Here is a 22,962-nt window from a genome sequence, read left to right as displayed (position 1 = left end):
GAGCTCATCGCCACAGAGGGCTGTGGAGGCCAAGTCAGTGGATATTTTTAAGGCAGAGACAGACAAATTCTTGATTAGAACGGGTGTCAAGGGTCATGGGGAGAAGGCAGGAGAATGGGATTAGGAGGCAGGGATCAGCCATGATTGAATGGCGGTGGACTCGATGGGCCGAATGGCCTAATTCTACTATAACTTGTGAATGTATGAATATTGATTTCTCTAACTTCAGGTAATCCCTGCATTCCCTCTCTCTCTCTCTCTCTCTCTCCCTCCCCCATCCAACTGGCACCAGCTTCTCGTTCTCACCCAGCAAGCAGCCAACAGTGGCCTGTCTCCTTTATCGTCGTTACTCTTTTGCTTATCTTTCATTCATTGTTCTACAATCTCTCTAAATCATCGTCTGGATCTCCCGTTCCCCTCTCCCACTGGCTTTCGGTTCTGAAGAAGGGTCTCGACCCGAGAAGTCATCCGTTCCTTCCCTCCCGAGACGCTGCCTGACCCGCTGAGTTACTCCAGCACGTTGTGTCTACCCCCCCTTAACCCAGGGATCATTCTGGTCTTCCCTCCTCTGCCCCCCATCCCAAAGCATTCATATCCTTCCTGTAATGGGGTGACACAGTTCCACCTAATACTCCAAATATCTGCAACCTTACTGATCCAACGCCTGAGGTTGAATTCGCCCTCTTCATTGTTCCAGATGACAGTCATTAAAGAGGACGTACCTTGTTGGTTATGAAACTCTCTGGGGAATTCTGGTAGGAAACAAACTGCGGATTTTGGTTTAGATCCTTGATCAGACATTACTGGACTTTACCTTGCACTAAACATTATTCACGTATCTGTACACTGTGGACGGCTCGATTGTAATCATGTATGGTCTATTGTCTATTGTCTATTGTCTTTCCGTTGACTGGTTAGAGTGCAACAAAAGCTTTTCACGAGACAATAAACTAGCTAAACTCACTAAACTATAAGAGAGGGACATGGGCTAAACAAGGGCAGGTGGGACTAGTGTAGATGGGGCAGGTCGTTCGAGTTAATCTGTGGAGTTTATCGCCAGAGAGGGCTGTGGAGGCCAAGTCAGTGGATATTTTTCAGGCAGAGACAGACAAATTCTTTCCTTGATCATCCTTTCCCTGCGATTCCTCTTCCCAATTGGGATAACCTTTGATGAGAGTTATGATCTAGCTGTTCAGTTTAATTTAGTTTATTGTCATGTGTACTGAGGTACAGTGAAGAGTTTTTGTTGCATGCTGACCAGTCAGCGGAAGGACAAACATGATCACAATCGATCCATTTACAGGGGGCAGATACATATCATATCATCATATCATATATCTACAGCCGGAAACAGGCCTTTTCGGCCCTCCAAGTCCGTGCCGCCCAGCGATCCCCGTACATTAACACTATCCTACACCCACTAGGGACAATTTTTACATTTACCCAGCCAATTAACCTACATACCTGTACGTCTTTGGAGTGTGGGAGGAAACCGAAGATCTCGGAGAAAACCCACGCAGGTCACGGGGAGAACGTACAAACTCCTTACAGTGCAGCACCCGTAGTCAGGATCGAACCTGTGTCTCCGGCGCTGCATTCGCTGTAAAGCTACCGTGCCGCCCTAAGGGAATGATAAGGGAATGACGTTTAGTGCAAGGTAAAGCCAGCAAAGTCCGATCAAGGATAGTCCGAGGGTCACCAAAGAGGTAGATAGTAGTTCAGCACTGCTCTCTGGTTGTGGTAGGATGGTTCAGTTGCCCGATAACAGCTGGGAAGAAACTGTCCCTGAATCTGGTACACTTCTCTACCTCTTGCCTGAAGGGGGAGGATGGATCATGTAAATTGTCACTAGTGTGTGTGTAGGATAGTGTTAATGTGCGGGGATCGCTGGTCGGCGTGGACTCGGTGGGCCGAAGGGCCTGTTTCCGTGCTGTATCTCTAAACTAAACTAAAAGGGTCTTCCCTTTTTCTCCAGAGATGCTGCCTGACCCGCTGAGTTACTCCAGCACTCTGTGTCTTTCTACACTCATGTACTGTTTGATCGTTTGATTGTTCTCACGTAGGGGTATGATTTACACGGCAGAAGTCTTTCATTGCACCTCGGTGCTCATCTCAATAACAAACCAATCTATTTGGGATGCAAATAGTAAAAATAGTATGCAAATAGTAATGCAAATGGGATGCAAATAGTAAAAAACTGTTTGGTGAAAATAAGCTTCACAAGTTTATAAATAATCTTCACAACTTCACAAGGTGGCGCGGCGTTAGAGTTGCTGCCTCACGGCGCCAGTGACCCTGGCTCCATCCCGACTACGGGCGCTGTCTGCACGGAGTTCGCACGTTCTCCCCGCGGCCATTTTGTTTCCCTTCTGGCGGCACCGGTTTCCTCACAAATCCCAAAGAAACGCAGACTTGTCGGTTAATTGGCTTCTGTAAAATTGTAAATTAGAAACGTAGAAGCACCAACATTAAGTGCAGGAGGAGGCCATTCGGCCCTTCGAGCCAGCACCGCCATTCATCGTGATCACGGCTGATCATCCAAAATCAGTACCCCGTTCCTGCCTTCTCCCCATACCCCCTGATTCCGTCATTCCTAATAGCTGTACCTAACTCTCTCTTGAAAGCATCCAGTGAATTGGCCTCCACTGCCTTCTGTGGCAGAGAATTCCACAGATTCACAACTCTCTGGGTGAAAAAGGTTTTTCCTCGTCTCAGTCCTAAAAAGAAATGTTCCTCATCTCAGGCGTAAATGTCCCTAGTGTGTGTAGGATGGTGCTAGTGTGATCGCTGGTCGGTATGGACTCGATGGGCCGAAGGGCCTGTTTCCGCGCTGTATCTCCAAGTTAAACCAAACTACAAAATGGCGGAGAGGAACATAGTCCCAAGATGATCACTTATCTACCTGCCCATTATCCATGGCTTCCCATTCCTTGCACATCCATAAGCCGATCTAAAACTCGTTTAAAATGTATCTGCTTCAACCACCACCTGCACATCTCCTTTAAACGTTGCCCCTCTCACCTTAAAGCTCTGCCCTCTAGTATTTGATTTCTCCATCCTGGGAGAAAGGTTGTGACTGTCCATCCTGTCTATGCCTCTCATAATCGGTCACGGTGGCGCAGCGGTAGAGTTGCCGCCTCACAGCGAATGCAGCGCCGGAGACCCGGGTTCCATCCCGACTACGGGTGCTGTCTGTACGGAGTTTGTACGTTCTCCCCCGTGACCTGCGTGGGTTTTCTCCGAGATCTTCGGTTTCCTCCCACACTCCAAAGACGTACAGGTTTGTAGGTTAATTGGCTGGGCAAATGTAAACATTGTCCCTAGTGGGTGTAGGATAGTGTTAGTGCGCGGGGATCGCTGGGCGGCGCGGACCCGTTGGGCCGAAAGGGCCTGTTTCTGCGCTGTATCTCTAAACTAAAACTGAATTGTATGAACTTCTATCAGCTCTCCCCACACTCTCTGGCATTCTAGGACAGCGATTTTAACCAGCATCTGCTGTTTCTTTTCCTACTACACTGTTCGGCCCTAGAGTTTTGGGGCCTACAGTTTTGGGGCCTACAATGACCGGGCCTACAGCGCCCCCTGGGCCTAATACGGGACAAGGGCGGTCCCATACGGGACAAACCAATTTAGCCCAATATACGGGATGTCCTGGCTAATACGGGACAGTTGGCAACCCTAGTCAAGACCCTTCTTCAGACCTTGTGTGCAGGGAGTGGATGAGTAATTGGGATGACATGGAACGAGTGTGATCGATGGTCGGCATGCAATCAATGGGCCGAAGGGCCTGTTTCCATGCTGTTTCTGTGGCTCCCTTTTAACTTGTGTCCATTTCCAGCGGTTGCAATGATCAAACCTACCTCCGGGTGGCGATGTTGAGGCGCATTGGTCGCAATGCGCTCAGCAGCACCACCTGTGGGCCGTATCGGTTCCTGCAGCTGCCAAAATGACCAGGTATTCATCTTGTTTCACAAAGTGCTCAGCAGGTCAGGCAGCATCTCGGGAGAGAAGGGAATGGGTGACGTTTCAGGTCGAGACCCTTCTTCAGACTGATGTCAGGGGGGTGGGACAAAGGAAGGATATAGGTGGAGACAGGAAGATAGAGGGAGAACTGGGAAGGAGGAGGGGAAGAGAGGGACAGAGGAACTATCTAAAGTTGGAGAAGTCGATGTTCATACCACTGGGCTGCAAGCTGCCCAGGCGAAATATGAGGTGCTGTTCCTCCAATTTGCGGTGGGCCTCACTATGGCACTGGAGGAGGCCCATGACAGAAAGGTCAGGCTGGGAATGGGAGGGTGAGTTGAAGTGCTCAGCCACCGGGAGATCAGGTTGGTTAAGGCGGACCGAGCGCAGGTGTTGAGTGAAACCATCGCCGAGCCTGCGCTTGGTTTCGCCGATGTAAAGAAGTTGACATCTAGAGCAGCGGATACAATAGATGAGGTTGGAGGAGCTGCAGGTGAACCTCTGTCTCACCTGGAAAGACTGTTTGGGTCCTTGGATGGAGTCGAGGGGGGAGGTAAAGGGACAGGTGTTGCATCTCGTGCGGTTGCAGGGGAAAGTGCCCGGGGATGGGGCGGTATTCATCTTAAATAACATAATAGATCACATAATTGCCAGGTGAAGTGTAACCTCGTGATTTTTTGCCTTGTGAAATAGTTTCAACCCAGAGTAGATGAATCAAGAACAAGGGGCAGAGGAAAGATTTAACAGGAACCTGAGGGGTAACTTTTCCACACAGAGGGTGGTGGGTGCATGGAACGAGCTGCCGGAGGAGGTAGTTGAGGCTGGGACTATAAAAAAACATTTAAAAGGCATTTGGACAGGTACATGGATAGGAAAAGTTTAGGGTTCGGCACGGTGGCGCAGCGGTAGAGTTGCTGCCTTTCAGTGTCAGAGACCCCGGTTCGATCCTGTCTACGGGTGCTGTCTGTGCGGAGTTGGAACGTTCTCCCCGTGACCTGCGTGGGTTTTCTCTGTGAGCTTCGGTTTCCTCCCACACTCCAAAGACGCAAAAGCTAGAAGATTAATTGGCTTGGTGTAAATCCAAAAATAATTGTCCCTAGTGTGTGTAGGATAGTATTGGTGTGTGGGGATCGCTGGTCAGTGTGGACCCGGTGGGCCGAAGGGCCTGATTCTGCGCTGCATCTCTAAACAGAAAAAAAAGTGATTTGGCCCAAACGCAGGCAAGTGGGACTAGTGTAGATGGGGCATCTGGGTCGGTGTGGGCAAGTTGGGCCGAATGGACTGATTCTGTGTTGTACGACTCTTTGACTTTAACAAGGATCATCAATAATCTACATGGGATCATAAGGAGCAAGGCAGACGTGGTCCATGAAGGAGATGGCTGGAGGCCCTGTAGCATCCTGGGGCCTCTTTCACCCACCCTTAAGGTTGCCAACTTCCTCGGTCCCAAATAAGGGACAAAAGGTGACGTCACCGCCCCGCGCCCCACGTGACCTCACCCAGCCAGCGGCCACGTGCTCCCGCTCCACCAATGGCGGCAGCCTGGGCGGAGAGGCGGGTTGCTATGCAACCTCCGTTAGGCGGTGCCTGGACCTCCGGATCTACAGTGTCTGGGCCTACAGTGTCTGGGCCTACAGCGGCCCCCAGGCCTACAGTGTCTGGGCCTACAGTGGCCCCCAGGCCTACAGTGTCTGAGCCTACAGCAGCCCCCAGGCCTACCGTGTCTGGGCCTACAGTGTCCGGGCCTACAGCAGCCCCGGGGCCTACAGTGTCCGGGCCTACACTGTCCGGGCCTACAGTGCCCCCCGGGCCTACTACGGGACAAGGGCGGTCCCATACGCGGGGACAAACCAATGTAGCCCAATATTACGGGATGTCCCGGCTAATACGGGACAGTTGGCAACCCTACTGGAGGCCCTGCAGTACACTCTAACTGTACACTGCAAGGGCCAGGAAGCGAGCAGGCAAGATCATCTCTGACCCCTCTCACCCTGGCCACAAACTCTTCGAAGCACTTCCCTCTGGAAGGCGACTCCGGACTGTCAAAGCAGCCACAGCCGGACATAAAAACAGCTTTTTTCCCCACGAGTGATAGTTTTACTCAATAACCAAAGTCTGTAGTCTCTTTTTTGCTCTGGTTTATTTTCACCCACGTGTTTAGACCGTAATGGTGTATCCTTATGGTTTCGATGTGTTTATGCTTTGTTTTTAATTGTTAACTGTACGTTTGTGTTGTCATTTGTCTCCTCTCACTCGACACGGAGTGCGGACTTTGAAAATGGCGCCCAAACATTCTGCCTCTTGCATGCGAGCTCAGACCGTCTCTGTACACTTGCTAATCGAGGACCGGGGAGAGAGAAATACTCTACTGGACTATTAATAAGAAAAATAATTTCACTGTGTTAGCACTTTGTACAGATGACAATAAAGGCACCATTGTTCAGTTCAGTTTAGTTTATACCGAGGTACAGTGAAAAGCTTGTGTTGCGCGCTAACCAGTCAGCGGAAAGACAAAGACATTACAATCGAGCCGTCCACAGTCTACAGATACATGATAAGGGAATAACGTTTAGCGCAAGGTAAAGCCAGCAAAGTCCGATCAAAGATCGTCTGAGAAAATAACTGCAGATGCTGGTACAAACCAAAGGTATTTATTCACTAAAATGCTGGAGTAACTCAGCAGGTCAGGCAGCATCTCAGGAGAGAAGGAATGGATGACGTTTCGGGTCGAGTCTGATGAAGGGTCTCGACCCGAAACGTCGCCCATTCCTTCTCTCCCGAGATGCTGCCTGACCCGCTGAGTTACTCCAGCGTTTTGTGGAAAGATAGTCTGAGGGTCATTAATGAGGTAGATGGTAGTTCAGGGCTGCTCTCTGTAGGGTTGCCAACTGTCCCGTATTAGCCGGGACATCCCGTATTAGTAGGGTTGCCAACTGTCCCGTATTAGCCGGGACATCCTGTATTTTGGGCTAAATTAGTTTGGACCGCCCTTGTCCCGTATTAGTAGGGTTGCCAACTCCCTCACTCCCAAATAAGGGACAAAGGGTGACGTCACCGCCCCGCGCCCCACGTGACCTCACCCAGCCAGTGGCCACGTGCTCCCGCTCCACCAACTACCCAAGCGAAATACGAGGTGCTGTTCCTCCAATTTGGGCTGGACCTCACCCATTCCTTCTCTCCTGTGGTACTGCCTGACCCGCTGAGTTACTCCAGCATTTCTGTGTCCACCTTCGATTTAAACCAGCATCTGCAGGTTTTTTTTCCCCCCCTCGTAAACCTCCTCTCCAGAGCCAACACATCCTTCCACAGATATGGGGCCCAAAACTGCTCACTATGTGTTTCAAATGTGGCCTGACCAGCTCCTTGTAGAGCCCCAGCATTTACATCGCTGTATATGAGCGGTGGGAGAGGGTTGGAGGGAGAGAGGGAATGCAAGGGATACTCGAAGTTAGAGAAATCAATATGCTGTAGAACAAAAGTAGCGTGGTTTAACTGGATAGCATGCAAACAAAGGCTTTCACTGTATTCCTGCACATGACACTGATAAGCCAATTACTTTACTGAGAGAGATGCTGATACTATGTTTTTATTGTTTATTGAGAATCAGTCAGGTCCCCTTTTATCACCCTTTGTCCTTGAATTTTGGACCCTGTAATCACAATTTATTACCTCCACTCACCGTTTATGACTTGCTGGCAGTTCAGTTAATCCAGAACCAGGGGCCGAATAAAAGGGGAGGCCGTTTAAAACTGGGGTGAGAGAAAACTTCTTCACCCAGAGAGTTGTGAATTTGTGGGATTCTCTGCCACAGAGGCCAAATCACTGGATGGATTTAAAAGAGGGTTAGATAGAGCTCTAGGGGCTAGCAGAATCAGGGGATAGACTAGGCTTGTACTTGCTGGAATTTAGAAGATTGAGGGGGGATCTTATAGAAACATACAAAATTCTTAAGGGGTTGGACAGGCTAGATGCAGGAAGATTGTTCCCGATGTTGGGGAAGTCCAGAACAAGGGGTCACAGTTTAAGGATAAGGGAGAAGTCTTTTAGGACCGAGATGAGAACGTTTTTTTTTCACACAGAGAGTGGTGAATCTGTGGAATTCTCTGCCACAGAAGGTAGTTAAGGCCAGTTCATTGACTATATTTAAGCGGGAGTTAGATGTGGCCCTTGTGGCTAAAGGGATCAGGGGGTATGGAGAGAAGGCAGGTACAGGATACTGAGTTGGATGATCAGCCATGATCATATTGAATGGCGGTGCAGGCTCGAAGGGCTGAATGGCCTACTCCTGCACCTATTTTCTATGTTTCTATATGGGGAGAAAGCAGGCACGGGTTACTGATTGTGGATGATCAGCCATGATCATATTGAATGGCGGTGCAGGCTCGAAGGGCCGAATGGCCTACAACTGCACCTATTTTCTACGTTTCTATGTTTTTTTAAAGAGTTGAAAAATCCACTGCATCTGATGAGAGGTGAAGAGAGACACAACAAGGAAACAGGCCCTTCCGCCCATCGAGCCCATGCTGACCAATCATTAACTTTCACCACGTCAGGGCGGCACGGTGGCGCGGCGGTAGAGTTGCTGCCTCACAGCGCCACAGACCCGGGTTCCATCCCGACTACGGGCGCCGTCTGTACGGAGTTTGTATGTTCTCCCCGTGACCTGCGTGGATTTTCTCCGGGTGCTCCGGTTTCCGCCCACACTCCAAAGACGTGCAGGTTTGTAGGTTAATTGGCTTCGGTAAAAATTGTAAATTGTCCCCAGTGCGTGTAGGATAGTGTTAGTGTGCGGGGTGAGCGCTGGTCAGTGTTGACTCGGTGGGCCGAAGGGCCTGTTTCCGCGCTGTATCTCAGAAGGTATCAAAGGGATCTGCTCTGGTATTAATTTGGCGCCATTCCCAGCCTGAGCTAACTCCCAGCCAGCCCAGACTCGCAGCTGAAGTCCCAGCATTGAGCTGAAGTTGTACCTGGGGCAGTATTAGGGGTTGCCAACTTCCTCGCTCCCAAATACGGGACAAAGGGTGACGTCACCGCCCCGCGCCCCACGTGACCTCACCCAGCCAGCGGTCACGTGCTCCCGCTCCACCAATGGGAGATGGAAGCAAGGAACTGCAGATGCTGGTTTACAAAAATACACAAAGTGCTGGAGTAACTCATAAGTTAGGCAGCATCTCTGGAGAACATGGATAGAGAGTGAAAACTCACACCTCCAGATTCACGGGCAGTTTCTTCCCAGCTGTTATCAGGCAACTGAACCATCCTACCACAACCAGAGAGCAGTCCTGACCTCCCATCTACCTCATTGGTGACCATCGGACTATCTTGAATCAGACTTTACTGGACAATATCCTGCACTAAACATTATTCCCTTTAGCTTGTATCTGTACACTGTGAACGGATCGATTGTAATCATGTGTTGTCTTTCCGCAACAAAAGCTTTTCATTGTATCTCGGTACATGTGATTATAAACGAAACGAAACGAAACTAAACTGAATTAAATGAAACTAAACTAAACTTAACTAAACTGAACTGAACTAAATGAAACAAAAGTAAATAAAACTCTTGAATGAATGGGGTGGGGTGGAGGTGGAGGGTGGGGAGGGGTGGGGTGGGGGAGGGGAGGGGTGGGAGAGGTGGGTGGGGATGGGGGGTGGGGTGGGGGTGGAGGGGAGGGGAGTGGTGGGTGGGGTGGGATGGGGGTGAGGGGAGGGGCGGGGGTGGGAGAGGAGGGAGGGGTGGGGTGGAGAGGGAGGGGTGGGGTGGAGAGGGAGAGGTGGATGGGGTGGGGGGAGGGGAGGGATGGGGGTGGGGGAAGAGGTGGGTGGGGTGGGGGTGGAGGGAGGGGAGGGGAGTGGTGGGTGGGGTGGGATGGGGGTGAGGGGAGGGGCGGGGGTGGGAGAGGAGGGAGGGGTGGGGTGGATGGAGAGGTGGGGTGGATGGAGAGGTGGGGTGAAGAGGGAGAGGTGGATGGGGAGGGGAGGGATGGGGGTGGGGGAAGAGGTGGGTGGGGTGTGGGTGGAGGGAGGGGTGGGGGTGGAGGGAGGGGTGGGGTGGATGGAGGGTGGGGGAGGGGGTGAGGTGGATGGAGGGTGTAGGGAGGGAGGGGAGGGGTGGGGTGGATGGAGGGGAGGCATGGGGTGGGGGTGGAGGGTAACCGCTCGAAGCTTCGAGGCACAAATCTCGGCCTAGCCTCCCGTTGCGCGCTTCTGTCCGTTTGCAAGCCCGCGGTTACAGCGGGCAGTTCCAGCGAGCTGTTCCCTTCCTCACGAGCCCCCTGCATCTCACTGCAGGAAGCGGATGCTCATCTTGTGTTCAAGGTTGACCTTCTCAAGACTCTGCAACAGAGGGGTAAGCGGGGGAGATGTCAATGAGTTTGGCCATCCTACACTGCACGAGACTTCAGAGAGACAGCGTGGAAACAGGCCCTTCGGCCCACCGCGTCCACACTGACCAACGGTCACCCCCAACACTTGCACTACCCTGCACACACCCAGGGACAATTTACTGTTTTCTTGACCAAAGCCAATTAACCTACAAACCTGCACGTCTTTGGAGTGCGCGCGGAAACCGGAGCACCCGGAGAAAACCCACGCGGTCACAGGGAGAACGTACAAACTCCGTACAGACAGCACCCGTAGTCAGGATCGAACCCGGGTCTCTGGCGCTGTGAGGCAGCAACTCTACCGCTGTGGGACAACTGAGGGGCAGTTTTACTAAAGCCAATTAACCCACAAACTTGTACGTCTCTGGAATGTGGGGGGAAACCGGTATCGACAGTGCAGGTAGACGCAGAATGCTGGAGTAACTCAGCGGGCCAGGCAGCATCTCGGGAGAGAAGGGATGGGTGACGTTTTGGGTCGAGACCCTTCCTCAGACCCTTCGTCTCCCAAACCTGCACGTCTGTGGAATGTGGGAGGAAACCAAAGATCTCGGAGAAGCCTGTGCTTCCTCCAACCCCCAGAGATACCGACCAAGTCCACCAAGCTCCCTCCGCCCCAACAAGGTGCCAACCAAAGATACTAGAGGAACAAATGGACCACTCCGTTGACATCGCCTATACTGAAGTGTAGTACGCAAAGGAGCCATTTTAGTAAGCAAAACCTGCCTCTCACAGTGTAATCAGTGTTTTGGGGGAACAGTATGTGTGATGATACCATTAAAATGCAGAATATATCTCATCTATCAACTCACAGATTTTTGATATTTTTCTGCCGACTAAAATGGCCGCCGTGACGTACTACGGTTTCTAGGGTCGAGTGGTCTATCTTGCTCCTCTAGTATCTTTGGTGCCATCCAAAGCGACCACCATCCCTGGAGCTCTGCTGTGGACCTTAACTCACACCGAGAGGGAGGGGAGGGGGAGATGGGGATTAGGGTCGCCAACTGTCCCGTATTAGCCGGGACATCCCGTATATTGGGCTAAATTGGTTTGTCCCTTACGGGACTGCCTTTGTCCCGTATTAGGCCCAGGGGCGCTGTAGGCCCGGACACTGTAAGCCCGGACACTGTAGGCCCGGGGGCCAATGTAGGCCCGGACACTGTAGGCCCAGACACTGTAGGCCCGGACAATGTAGGCCCGGGGGCCGCTGTAGGCCCGGACACTGTAGGCCCGGACACTGTAGGCCCAGAAACTGTAGGCCCGGACACTGTAGGTCCGGACACTAGGCCCGGACACTGTAGGTCCGGACACTGTAGGCCCGGACACTGTAGGCCCAGACAATGTAGGCCCGGACAATGTAGGCCCGGGGGCCAATGTAGGCTTGGACACTGAAGGCCCGGACAATGTAGGCCCGGGAGCCGATGTTGGCCCGGACACTATAGGCCCTGGGGCCACTGTAGGCCTGGACAGTGTAGGCCCAGAAGCCACCTAACGTAGGTTGCATAGCAACCCGCCTCCCGGCCCGGGCGGCGGCCATTGGTGGAGCGGGAGCACGTGGCCGCTGGCTGGGCGAGGTCACGTGAGGCGCGGGACGGTGACGTCACCCGTAGTCCCTTATTTGGGAGTGAGGAAGTTGGCAACCCCTAATGAGGATGGAGACGAGGAGGGGAGATCAGGATTACCTTTTTGAACTCTTCGAAGGAGATAGTGCCGTCACCATCCTGGTCGACCTCTTGAATAGTCCGGTCAATGATACTGTCCAGTTGGTCTTCTGTGACCTCAGCTTCCATCATCATGTACAGCACCTGAGGCAGAGGGAGAGACGTCTGGCGTTTACCTTGGTTCTGGGACTCCACATCACTATGTTCCCTAAGTCATAGGAGCAGAGTAAGGCCATTCAGCCCATCGAGTCTAATCCTCCATTCAATCATGGTTGATCATAGATAGGGTGTGTAAGAAAATAACTGCAGATGCTGGTACAAATCGAAGGTATTTATTTCACAAAATGCTGGAGTAACTCAGCGGGTCAGGCAGCATCTCAGGAGAGAAGGAATGGGCGACGTTGGACTGGAGAAGGGTCTCGACCCGAAACGTCACCTATTCCTTCTCTTCTGAGATGCTGCCTGACCCGTTGAGTTACTCCGGCATTTTGTGAAATAGATAGGGTAAAGAGTTAAAATCTTTCTCATGCGTTTCCCTGTTGATAAGTTGTTGAAGCAGAGTTTCTACTCCATCATTCGGTCATGGCTGATCTATCTTTCCCTCTCAACTCCATTCGCCTGCCTTCTCCCCATCCTCACTCATCGATCTCCACTTTAAAAACACCCAAACGATGGCCCCCACAACTGTCTGTGTCAATGGATTCCACAGATTCACCAGTCGGGCAGCACGGTGGCGCAGCGGTAGAGTTGCTGCCTCACGGCGCCAGAGACCCGGGTTCCATCCCGACTACGGGCGCCGCCTGTACAGAGTTTCTACGTTCTCCCCGTGACCTGCGTGGGTTTTCTCCGAGATCTCCAGTTTCCTCCCAAAGACGTAGAGGTTTGTGTGTTAATTAGCTCGGTATAAATGTAAATTGGCCTGAGTGTGTGTAGGATAGTGTTAGCGTGCTGGGATCGCTGGTCGGCGCGGACTCGGTGGGCCGAAGGGCCTGTTTCCATGCTGTATCGCTAAACTAAACTAAACAAAATGTGCACACACGCACACATAACACACACAGACATAGATATGGACATATGTACATTTAGACATACAAACACACACACACACACACACACACACACACACACACACACACACACACTCACACACTCACACACACACACACACACTCACACACACTCACACATAACACGCATAACACACAGACGTAGATATGGACATATGTACATTTAGACATACAAACACACACACACTCACACACACACACACACACACACGCACTCACACACAACATAATCACACACACACAGACACACACACACTCTCTCACACACACACCTGCACAGGGACTGGTTCAGCTAACTGGGCCCACTGTGTACAGAGGGGGTGTTTACTCTGGTGCCAGTGGTCACTCTGTTCCCATCCTGTGTTTACCTGGTAGAGCTCGTCCCTTGAGATCTTCCCGTCTTTATCCTGGTCGTACAGCTCGAATGCGACTGAAACATGAAGGGAGAAAGCCTTCAATGAGGTCAGGTACAGACACAGAGTGCGTGAGTAACTCAGCGGGTCAGGCAGCATCGCTGGAGAACATGGATAGGTGACGTTTCGGGTCGGGACCCATCTTGAGACTGGGATTAAGCAATAGACCATAGACAATAGGTGCAGGAGGAGGCCATTCGGCCCTTCGAGCCAGCACCGCCATTCAACGTGACCATGGCTGATCATTCTCAATCAGTACCCCGTTCCTGCCTTCTCCCCATACCCCCTGACTCCGCTATCCTTAAGAGCTCTATCTAGCTCTCTCTTGAATGCATTCAGAGAATTGGCCTCCACTGCCTTCTGAGGCAGAGAATTCCACAGATTTACAACTCTCTGACTGAAAAAGTTTTTCCTCCTCTCCGTTCTAAATGGCCTACCCCTTATTCTTAAACTGTGCCCCCTGGTTCTGGACTCCCCCAACATTGGGAACATGTTTCCTGCCTCTAACGTGTCCAACCCCTTAATAATTTTATACGTTTCAATAAGATCCCCTCTCCACCTTCTACATTCCAGTGTATACAAGCCTAGTCGCTCCAGTCTTTCAACATATGACAGTCCCGCCATTCCGGGAATTAACCTAGTAAACCTACGCTGCACGCCCTCAATAGCAAGAATATCCTTCCTCAAATTTGGAGACCAAAACTGCACACAGTACTCCAGGTGCGGTCTCACTAGGGCCCTGTACAACTGCAGAAGGACCTATTTGCTCCTATACTCAACAAGCTGTTGGCCATTCAACCCATCGCTCAAAAACTCTTCTAGCAACACGGAAACGTGGAACGCAGGAGAGTCTAAGTCTCAGAACCAACGATTCTGTGGGAACCCCCCTTCACCAGGTGGACTGCACCTCCAAGATCAGCCGCGATGGAATGGAATAGACTCGATGGGCTGAATGGCCTAATTCCACTCTACACTTCTAGACTTTAAACTTTAAGGGGATGAGGGGGGATCTTATTGAAACATATAAGATTATTAAGGGGTTGGACACGTTAGAGGCAGGAAACATGTTCCCAATGTTGGGGGAGTCCAGAACCAGGGGCCACACAGTTTAAGAATAAGGGGGAGGCCATTTAGAACGGAGATGAGGAAAAACCTTTTCAGTCAGAGAGTTGTGAATCTGTGGAATTCTCTGCCTCAGAAGGCAGTGGAGGCCAATTCTCTGGATGCTTTAAAGAGAGAGTTGGATAGAGCTCTTAAGGATAGCGGAGTCAGGGGGTATGGGGAGAAGGCAGGAACGGGGTACTGATTGAGAATGATCAGCCATGATCACATTGAATGGCGGTGCTGGCTCGAAGGGCCGAATGGCCTCCTCCTGCACCTGTTGTCCATTGTCTATTTAGAGATACAGTGTAGAAACAGGCCCTTTTGGCCACCGAGTCCGTGTTGACCAACGATCATCCCTTACACTAACACTATCCTTCACACAATAGGGACAATTCACAATTTTACCAAAGCCAATTAACCCACAAATCCATGCATCTTTGGAGTGTGAGAGGAAACTGGAGCACCCGGAGAAAGCCCAGGTGGTCACGGGGAGAACGTACAAACTCCGTACAGACGGCGCCCGTAGTCGGGATGGAACCCGGGTCTCCGGCGCTGCATTCGCTGTAAGGCGGCAACTCTACCGCCGCGCCACCGATGTGTTGTTTATTTATTTCCGTTGCCTTCGCATCCCAGCTGCCTGCAAAGAGTTTCATTCTTCCAGTTCACGTCTGGTGCATCTGACAAATACGCACACTGGAATCTGCTTCCGTGGAGCGACGTAGAACTGGTGTGGGTGTAAGGGATAGCAGGGGGAAGGAGGTGGGAGTGGTCTCTAAGCTTCAAGGCGCGGCACGGTGGCGCAACGGTAGAGTGCGCCAGAGACCCGGGTTCCATCCCGACTACGGGCGCTGTCTGCACGGAGTTCGTCCGTTCTCCCCGTGACCCGCGTGGGTTTTCTCCGGGTGCTCCGGTTTCCTCCCACACACCATGTTCCTACAGGTTTGTAGGTTGATTGGCTTGGCGTGGTTATAAATTGTCCCCAGTGTGTGTGTGTGTGTGTTGGATGGCGTTAGTGCGCGGGAATCGATGGTTGGCACGGACTCGACGGGCCGAAGGGACAGTTGGCCGCCCTACTCACACCGAAGCTTGTTTTCCCGGCTGTTAATCGGCTCCGGAGCCAGAGGATCCGATGATCTGACTGTTGCGATGGGTCGGAAGCATGCCAGGATGCGGACGAAGGAACGGAAATCCAACATGTCCTGGCTGCAATGAGAAGATGGGGAGAGAGAACGGAGGAACGGTTCAATATCACCACATGCTCCAAGGTTCCAAGGTGAGGGAACAGGCCCTTCGGCCCGCCGAGACCATACCGACCAGCGATCCCCGCACATCAACGCCATCCCACACTATGGACAGTTGTTACCTTTGGACCAGGCCAATTAGCCCACAGTCGTTTGGGAGGAAACCGTCGATCTCGGAGAAAAACCCCGCGCAGGTCACGGGGAGATCGTACAGCCAACACCCGTAGTCAGGATGGAACCTGGGTCTCTGGCGCTGTGAGCGCTGGAAGGCAGCAACTCTGCCGCCCCGCACAGATCAGTAAGATTATTGGCGTACGTAAATAAGCGCGACCCCTGGTTGCGTACAGAGTACACAGAGGCTGCCCCGCGGAGTCCGTGCGCAAGAGCGGACAGGTTTCGGCGCCATTCCCAGTGTCGGGAAAACTCACCCTTCGGGAAAGAAGGCATTGATGATCCGCTCGCCCAGCGGGTTCACGGCCAGCCCTCCGATGCGCTGGAAGTCCGCCCGGCTGGAAAACAGGAGCAACACCACGTGCATTCGTGCGGCCTCCCAGCCCGTCCCACGGACGCGTCACGCGGCGGCCATTCACTGCGCCAGAGCGGTGTGGCGGTGCGACGGGGCGCTGGGACTGATCCCGGCTCAACGAGGCGTCACGGGACACCGAGGCCGTGGTCGCCAGGCCGACAGGAGACCACCCGGCGGCGGTCAAGGTCAAGGTCGGGAGCCAGAGGTCATTGGGGGCCAGAGGTCAAGGTCGAGTCGGAGGTCACGGTTGTGAAGCCAGAGGGCAATGTCGGGGCAGAGGTCAAGGTCGGGGCAGAGGTCAATTTCGGGGCAGAGGTCAAGGTTGGGGCAGAGGTCAGAGTCGGGGCAGAGGTCAAGTTCTGGGGCAGAGTTCAAGTTTGGGGCAGAGTTCAAGGTCGGGCAGAGGTCAAGGTCGGGGCAGAGGTCAAGGTCGGGGGAGAGGTCAATGTCAGGGTAGAGGTCAAGGTCAGGGAAGAGGCCAAGGTCGGGGCAGAGGTCAAGGTCATGGGCCAGAGGTCGGAGGGGCCCGTGGTCGGTGCCAAATTCGCCGCTGAGAACGAAGGGGGACCCAGCATTGGGGGGTCACCGAGATCTAAGAGGGGTTTCTTAGCGGCCGCCATTGGTGGAGCGGGAGCACGTGGCCGCTGGCTGGGTGAGGTCACGTGGGGCGCGGGGCGGTGATGTCACCCTTTGTCCCTTATTTGGGAGTGAGGAAGTTGGCAACCCCTGACTAGCACCGGCCACAAAAAAATGAATCATAATCATCAACATAACCATAATCATACAAGGAATTTGATTTGCCACACAGTCATACCAATAAAATAGCAACAAGACACACATAATACATAGTGTGTGAATGGCACTGTAACTTTTGTTACTCAAGTGCTGGCGTTTGGAACGAGCTGCCGGAGGAGGTCATTGGGGCAGGTAATATCGCAACGTCTAAGAAACAGGTGTGTGGATGGGACAGTTTAGAGGGATATGGACCGAACGTGGGCAGGTGGGACTAGTGCAGATGGGGCATGTTGGTTGGCGTGGGCAGGGGCTGATGGGCCTGTTTCTACGCTGTATAACTCTATGCCTCTATGAGCCCCAGCTCCTGAACCTCGTGCCAACATTCACACCCCCGCCATTGCAATGTTATTTTCTTGCTTGCAACACTGGACTCTGTCCATGGGCAAGGCTATTTACATTTGTCTTGCAGCGAGCACAAAGGTCCCTATTGAAGTCAGGCCCATCGACAATAAATCTTTGTGTGGGCAGGAATTGCAGATGTTGGTATAAACCGAGGATAGGCACAAAGTGCTGGAGTAACTCAGCGGGACAGGCAGCATCTCTGGAGAGAAGGAATAAAGGGGAGGCCACTTAAAACTGAGGTGAGAAGAAACTTCTCACCCAGAGAGTTGTGAATGTGTGCAATTCTCTGCCGCAGAGGGCAGTGGAGGCCGATTCACTGGATGGATTTAAGGGAGAGCGAAGCCGCCATCTTACCTCAGCCACCCTCTGTTGCTATCATCCAGGCCCTCGAACCGATTGTACAGACGGCCGATGTGGTACTTGGAAACTAAAGGGAGATGGTTATCAGAGTGGGCATGGCGATGGGCGAGCTGACCACGTTACAGTTAAACACAGACACCCCCATGTTAAACACACACACACCCCCATGTTCAACACAGACACCCCCATGTTAAACACACACCCCCCCATGTTAAACACACACCCCCCCATGTTAAACACACCGTCCCATGTTAAACACTCACACACACCCCCATGTTAAACACACTCCCCCATGTTAAACACACACACACCCCCATGTTAAACACACACACACCCCATGTTAAACACACACTCCCCATGTTAAACACACACACCCCATGTTAAAAACACCGCCCCATGTTAAACACACACACACCCCATGTTAAACACACACATCCCCATGTTAAACACACACACCCCATGTTAAACACACACACACCCATGTTAAACACAGACACCCCCATGTTAAACACACACCCCCCATGTTAAACACACACACACCCCCATGTTAAACACACACACACCCCATGTTAAACACACATACACCCCCACATTAAACACACACCCCTCATGTTAAACACACACACACCCCATGTTAAACACACACACACCCCATGTTAAACACACACACCCCATGTTAAACACACACACACCCCCATGTTAAACACAGACACCCCCATGTTAAACACACACCCCTCATGTTAAACACACACACACCCCATGTTTAACACACACACACCCATGTTAAACACACACACCCCATGTTTAACACACACACACCCCATGTTAAACACACACACACACCCCCATGTTAAACACACACACACCCCATGTTAAACACACCGCCCCATGTTAAACACACACACACACACCCCCATGTTAAACACACACACCCCATGTTAAACACACACCCCCCCATGTTAAACACACACACACCCCATGTTAAACACACACACACCCCCATGTTAAACACACACACACCCCATGTTAAACACACACACCCATGTTAAACACACACACACCCCCATGTTAAACACATACACCCCATGTTAAACACGGACACCCCAGGCTGAAGGGCCTGTTTCCACGCTGTATCTCTCCGAGACTAGTTTGGTTTAGAGATACAGCGTGGAAACAGGCCCTTCGGCCCCACCGAGTCCGTGCCGCCCAGCGATCCCCACACACGTGACCATTGGTCACCCCCGTACACTAGCACTGCCCTGCACACTACGGGGCGATTTGCAGAAGCCAATTAACCTACAAACCCGCACGTCTTTGGAGCGCGGGGGGGAAACCGGAGCGCCCGGAGTAAACCCACGCGGGTCACGGGGAGAACATACAAACTCCGTACCGACTGGACCCGTGGTCAGGATTGGCGCTGTGAGGCGGCAACTCTACCGCTGCGCCACCCTGATCAGCCCTGATTGAATGGCGGAGTAGACTTGATGGGCCGAATGGCCTAATTCTGCTCCTGTCACATGAATTTATGAACTTACCAGACCAAGTGGACCCGTTGGGCCCAAACCTCTCCTGCATTGGTACAACACCCTCTCCTCCTCACCCTCCCCTCCCCCTCAACCCCCCTCATCCTCCCCCTTCCTCCCTCGTCCCTCCCTTCCTAGGAGATAGATTTAAACTTTAAAATGTGAATAACTTTGAAAATATAACACCGATTTCAATGAAACTACTTCCATTAGCACCAAAGGGATGACGGTGAGTAAGGTGGGCCGAAAATTGTCGCGCTGTCATGTACCGTTTTGGCTGTAGTTCAGGAACAAACAAACAAACAAACGAACAAACGAGAGTTTTAGTATATAGATAGATGAAAAAAGGAACTGCATGCGCTGGTTTACAAAAAAATGACACAAAGTGCAGGAGTAACTCAGCGGGTCAGGCAGCATCTGTGGAGAACGTGGACAGGTGACGTTTCACAGAGTGCTGGAGTAACTCAGCGGGTCAGGCAGCATCTGTGGAGAACATGGACAGGTGACATTTTGGGTCGGGACCCTTCTTCAGCATGATTCTAGTGGGAGGAGGGAGGAGAGAGGTGGGGGTGAAACAAAACCTTCTGTCCCAACCCCCCCCCTTCCAGTTTTCTCCTCCCCCCTCCCCTCCTACAATCAGTCTGAAGAAGGGCTCAGATTCTAAACGTCGCCACTCCATGTTCTCCAGAGACGCTGCCTGGACCAAGTGCGTTACTCCAGCGCTTTGTGTCTTTTTGGTAAACCAGCATCTGCAGTTCCTTGCTTCTACGGAGATACCCTTCTGGATATGAAGCAGAATAGGACTCCACAGATGATGCTGACCCCTGATGCAAACTGTGTCGGAAGGAACTGCAGACGCTGGTTTACACCGAAGACAGACACAAAATGCTGGAGTAACTCAGCGGGCCAGGCAGCATCTCTGGAGAGAAGGAATGGGTGACGTTTCGGGTCGAGACCCTTCTTCAGACTGAGAGTTAGGGGAGAGGGAAACGGTATATAGAAACTGTTGGACTGTTAGTTTAGTTTAGTTTACAGAAACAGCCCACCGGGTCCACGCCGACCAGCGATCCCCGCACACTAACACTATCCTACACACACCAGGGGTCACAGTTTAAGAATAAGGGGTAGTCCATTTAGAACGGAGATGTGGAAAAACTTTTTCAGTCAGAGAGTTGTGAATCTGTGGAATTCTCTGCCTCAGAAGGCAGTGGAGGCCAATTCTCTGAATGCATTCAAGAGAGAGCTGGATAGAGCTCTTAAGGATAGCTGAGTCAGGGGGTATGGGGAGAAGGCAGGAACGGGGTACTGATTGTGGATGATCAGCCATGATCACATTGATTGGCGGTGCTGGCTCGATGGGCCTACCCCTGCACCTATTGTCTATTGTCGATTATACCAAGCCAATTAACCTACAAACCTGCACGTCTTTGGAGTGTGGGAGGAGACCGGAGCACCCGGAGAAAACCCACGCGGGCCACGGACAGAACGTACAAACTCAGAAACGTGGTGACTTGTTGTGTGTGCTTCTCAGGTGAGGTCTGCCGTGTGATTATACGAGGTGTTGTATGTACGCAAACACAAAAGCACTTCACTCTACCTCGCTGGGCACATGTGAAAATAAAGTGTAGGATGGAACTTCAGACGCTGGTTTACACCAAAGATGGACACAAAACGTTGGAGTAACTCAGCGGGACAGGCAGCATCTCTGGAGAGAAGGAATGGGCGACGTTTCAGGTCGAGACACTTCGCACAAAACGTTGGAGTAACTCAGCGGGACAAACAGCATCTCTGGAGAGAAGGGACGGGTGACGTTTTGGGTCATCTTTCAAGAGATGCTGCCTGTCCCGCTGAATTACTCCAGTATTTTGTGTCTATCTTCGGGGTAAAGCAGCATCTGCAGTTCCTTCCGAAACTGAACTGAACTGAAACCAGAAACTCCCAGGTAGACACACAAAGTGCTGGAGTAACTCAACGGGACAGGCAGCATCTGTGGAGAGAAGGAATGGGTGACGTTTCTCTTCATATCTCCCCTGATTCTCAGGCTGAAGAAAACGTCGTCCATTCCTTCCCTCCAGAGATGCTGCCCGTCCCGCTGAGTTACTCCAGCACTTTGTGTCTACCTTCGGTGTAAAGCAGCACCTGCAGTTCCTTCCTTGCCTGTCTACAAACTTAAAATTCCACCCCAGCCCAAAACCCTCGTGAGTTAAAAAGAAAAGGAACGAATGGGGGAGACGTTGGGAGGTCGCTTGGAGTTATCTAAAATAGAATAAACAGTCTGTAGAAGGGTCTCCCGTTCCTTCTATCCAGAGATGCTGCCTGTCCCGCTGAGTTACTCCAGCACTTTGTGTCTATCATCAGCATAAACTAGCATCTGCAGTTCCTTCCTAGTTCCTACACTTTTCCTTCCTACACTTTATATTCACATGTACATAGGAACTTTTGTTTGGTGTACAAACTCGTACTCCAGGAATTTTGTGATAAACTAAAATAAAACTCAGTCTGAAGGAGGGTCTCGACCCGAAACGTCACCCATTCCTTCTCTCCAGAGATGCTGCCCGACCTGCTGAGTTACTCCAGCATTTTGTGAATAAATACAACATAAAACTCTGTGTGCCAAAGAGGACTTTTGCAAGTGGAAAGCATTCCCCTGGAAACGCGCACTGCAACACAAGGGGCAGGTTTACACGCACTCTTGTTCCTGCTCCAAGTTTCTTTCCCCTCCAAGAGTTTTTGGGTTTACTTACAGCCTGTCTCCTCCATGATTTCCGCCAGGTTTTCGATCTTGGAGAGGTGAGAGGAGTAGAGACCCATTCTTCTGCTCGTCCCTCTGTCCTGCAGTACAGAACAGAGCACAGAGCACACAGAGCACAGAACAGTGCACACAGAGCACACACAGCACACAGCAAGCTCAGCGCACAGCTGTCTAGATAATCCGCCCTATCTTTCCACCAGCATACCCTTGCAGCAGTGGTAATGGTAGCAGGGCAGGGGGTTGGGGGACGGAGAGGGGAGGAGAGAGACAGAGGGGAGGAGGGAGAGAGACAGGGGGGGAGGAGGGGGAGGGGGGGGAGGGGGGGGGGAGGGGGGGAGGGAGGGGTAGGGGGAGGGGGTGAGAGAGGGGAGGAGAGAGGGGAGGAGAGAGAGGGGAGGAGAGAGAGGGGAGGAGAGAGGGGAGGAGAGGGAGGGGAGGAGAGAGGGGAGGAGAGGGAGGGGAGGGAGAGAGAGGGGAGGAGAGAGAGGGGAGGAGAGAGAGGGGAGGAGAGAGAGGGGAGGAGAGAGAGGGGAGGAGAGAGGGGAGGAGAGGGAGGGGAGGAGAGAGAGGGGAGGGAGAGAGAGGGGAGGAGAGAGGGGAGGGGAGAGAGAGGGGAGGGAGAGAGAGGGGAGGAGAGAGAGGGGAGGAGAGAGAGGGAGGAGAGAGAGGGGAGGAGAGAGAGGGGAGGAGAGAGGGGAGGAGAGAGAGGGGAGGAGAGAGGGGAGGAGAGGGAGGGGAGGAGAGAGGGAGGAGAGGGAGGGGAGGAGAGAGGGGAGGAGAGAGAGGGGAGGAGAGAGGGGAGGAGAGAGAGGGGAGGAGAGAGAGGGGAGGAGAG

At 52.2% G+C, this 22,962-nt stretch overlaps 1 protein-coding gene across 1 annotated transcript; it reads right to left on the bottom strand.

The window, feature by feature from the left end:
* Positions 1-9,887: 9,887 nt before the first annotated feature.
* Positions 9,888-22,329, bottom strand: chp2 (calcineurin-like EF-hand protein 2). Its single transcript, XM_078431006.1, has 7 exons — positions 22,120-22,329; positions 17,847-17,919; positions 16,258-16,338; positions 15,667-15,791; positions 13,440-13,501; positions 12,026-12,148; positions 9,888-10,299 (listed from the first exon to the last, which is right to left on the bottom strand). The coding sequence occupies exons 1-7, from the start codon at positions 22,184-22,186 to the stop codon at positions 10,246-10,248; spliced, it is 585 nt and encodes a 194-aa protein (XP_078287132.1). The 5' UTR covers positions 22,187-22,329; the 3' UTR covers positions 9,888-10,245.
* Positions 22,330-22,962: the final 633 nt, after the last annotated feature.

This window comes from Rhinoraja longicauda, chromosome 41 (assembly GCF_053455715.1).
Source record: "Rhinoraja longicauda isolate Sanriku21f chromosome 41, sRhiLon1.1, whole genome shotgun sequence".
In the NCBI taxonomy this organism is placed as follows: Eukaryota; Metazoa; Chordata; class Chondrichthyes; order Rajiformes; family Arhynchobatidae; genus Rhinoraja; species Rhinoraja longicauda.
Note: the sequence above shows the minus strand (reverse complement) of the source record. Positions and strands in the feature narration are given on the sequence as shown.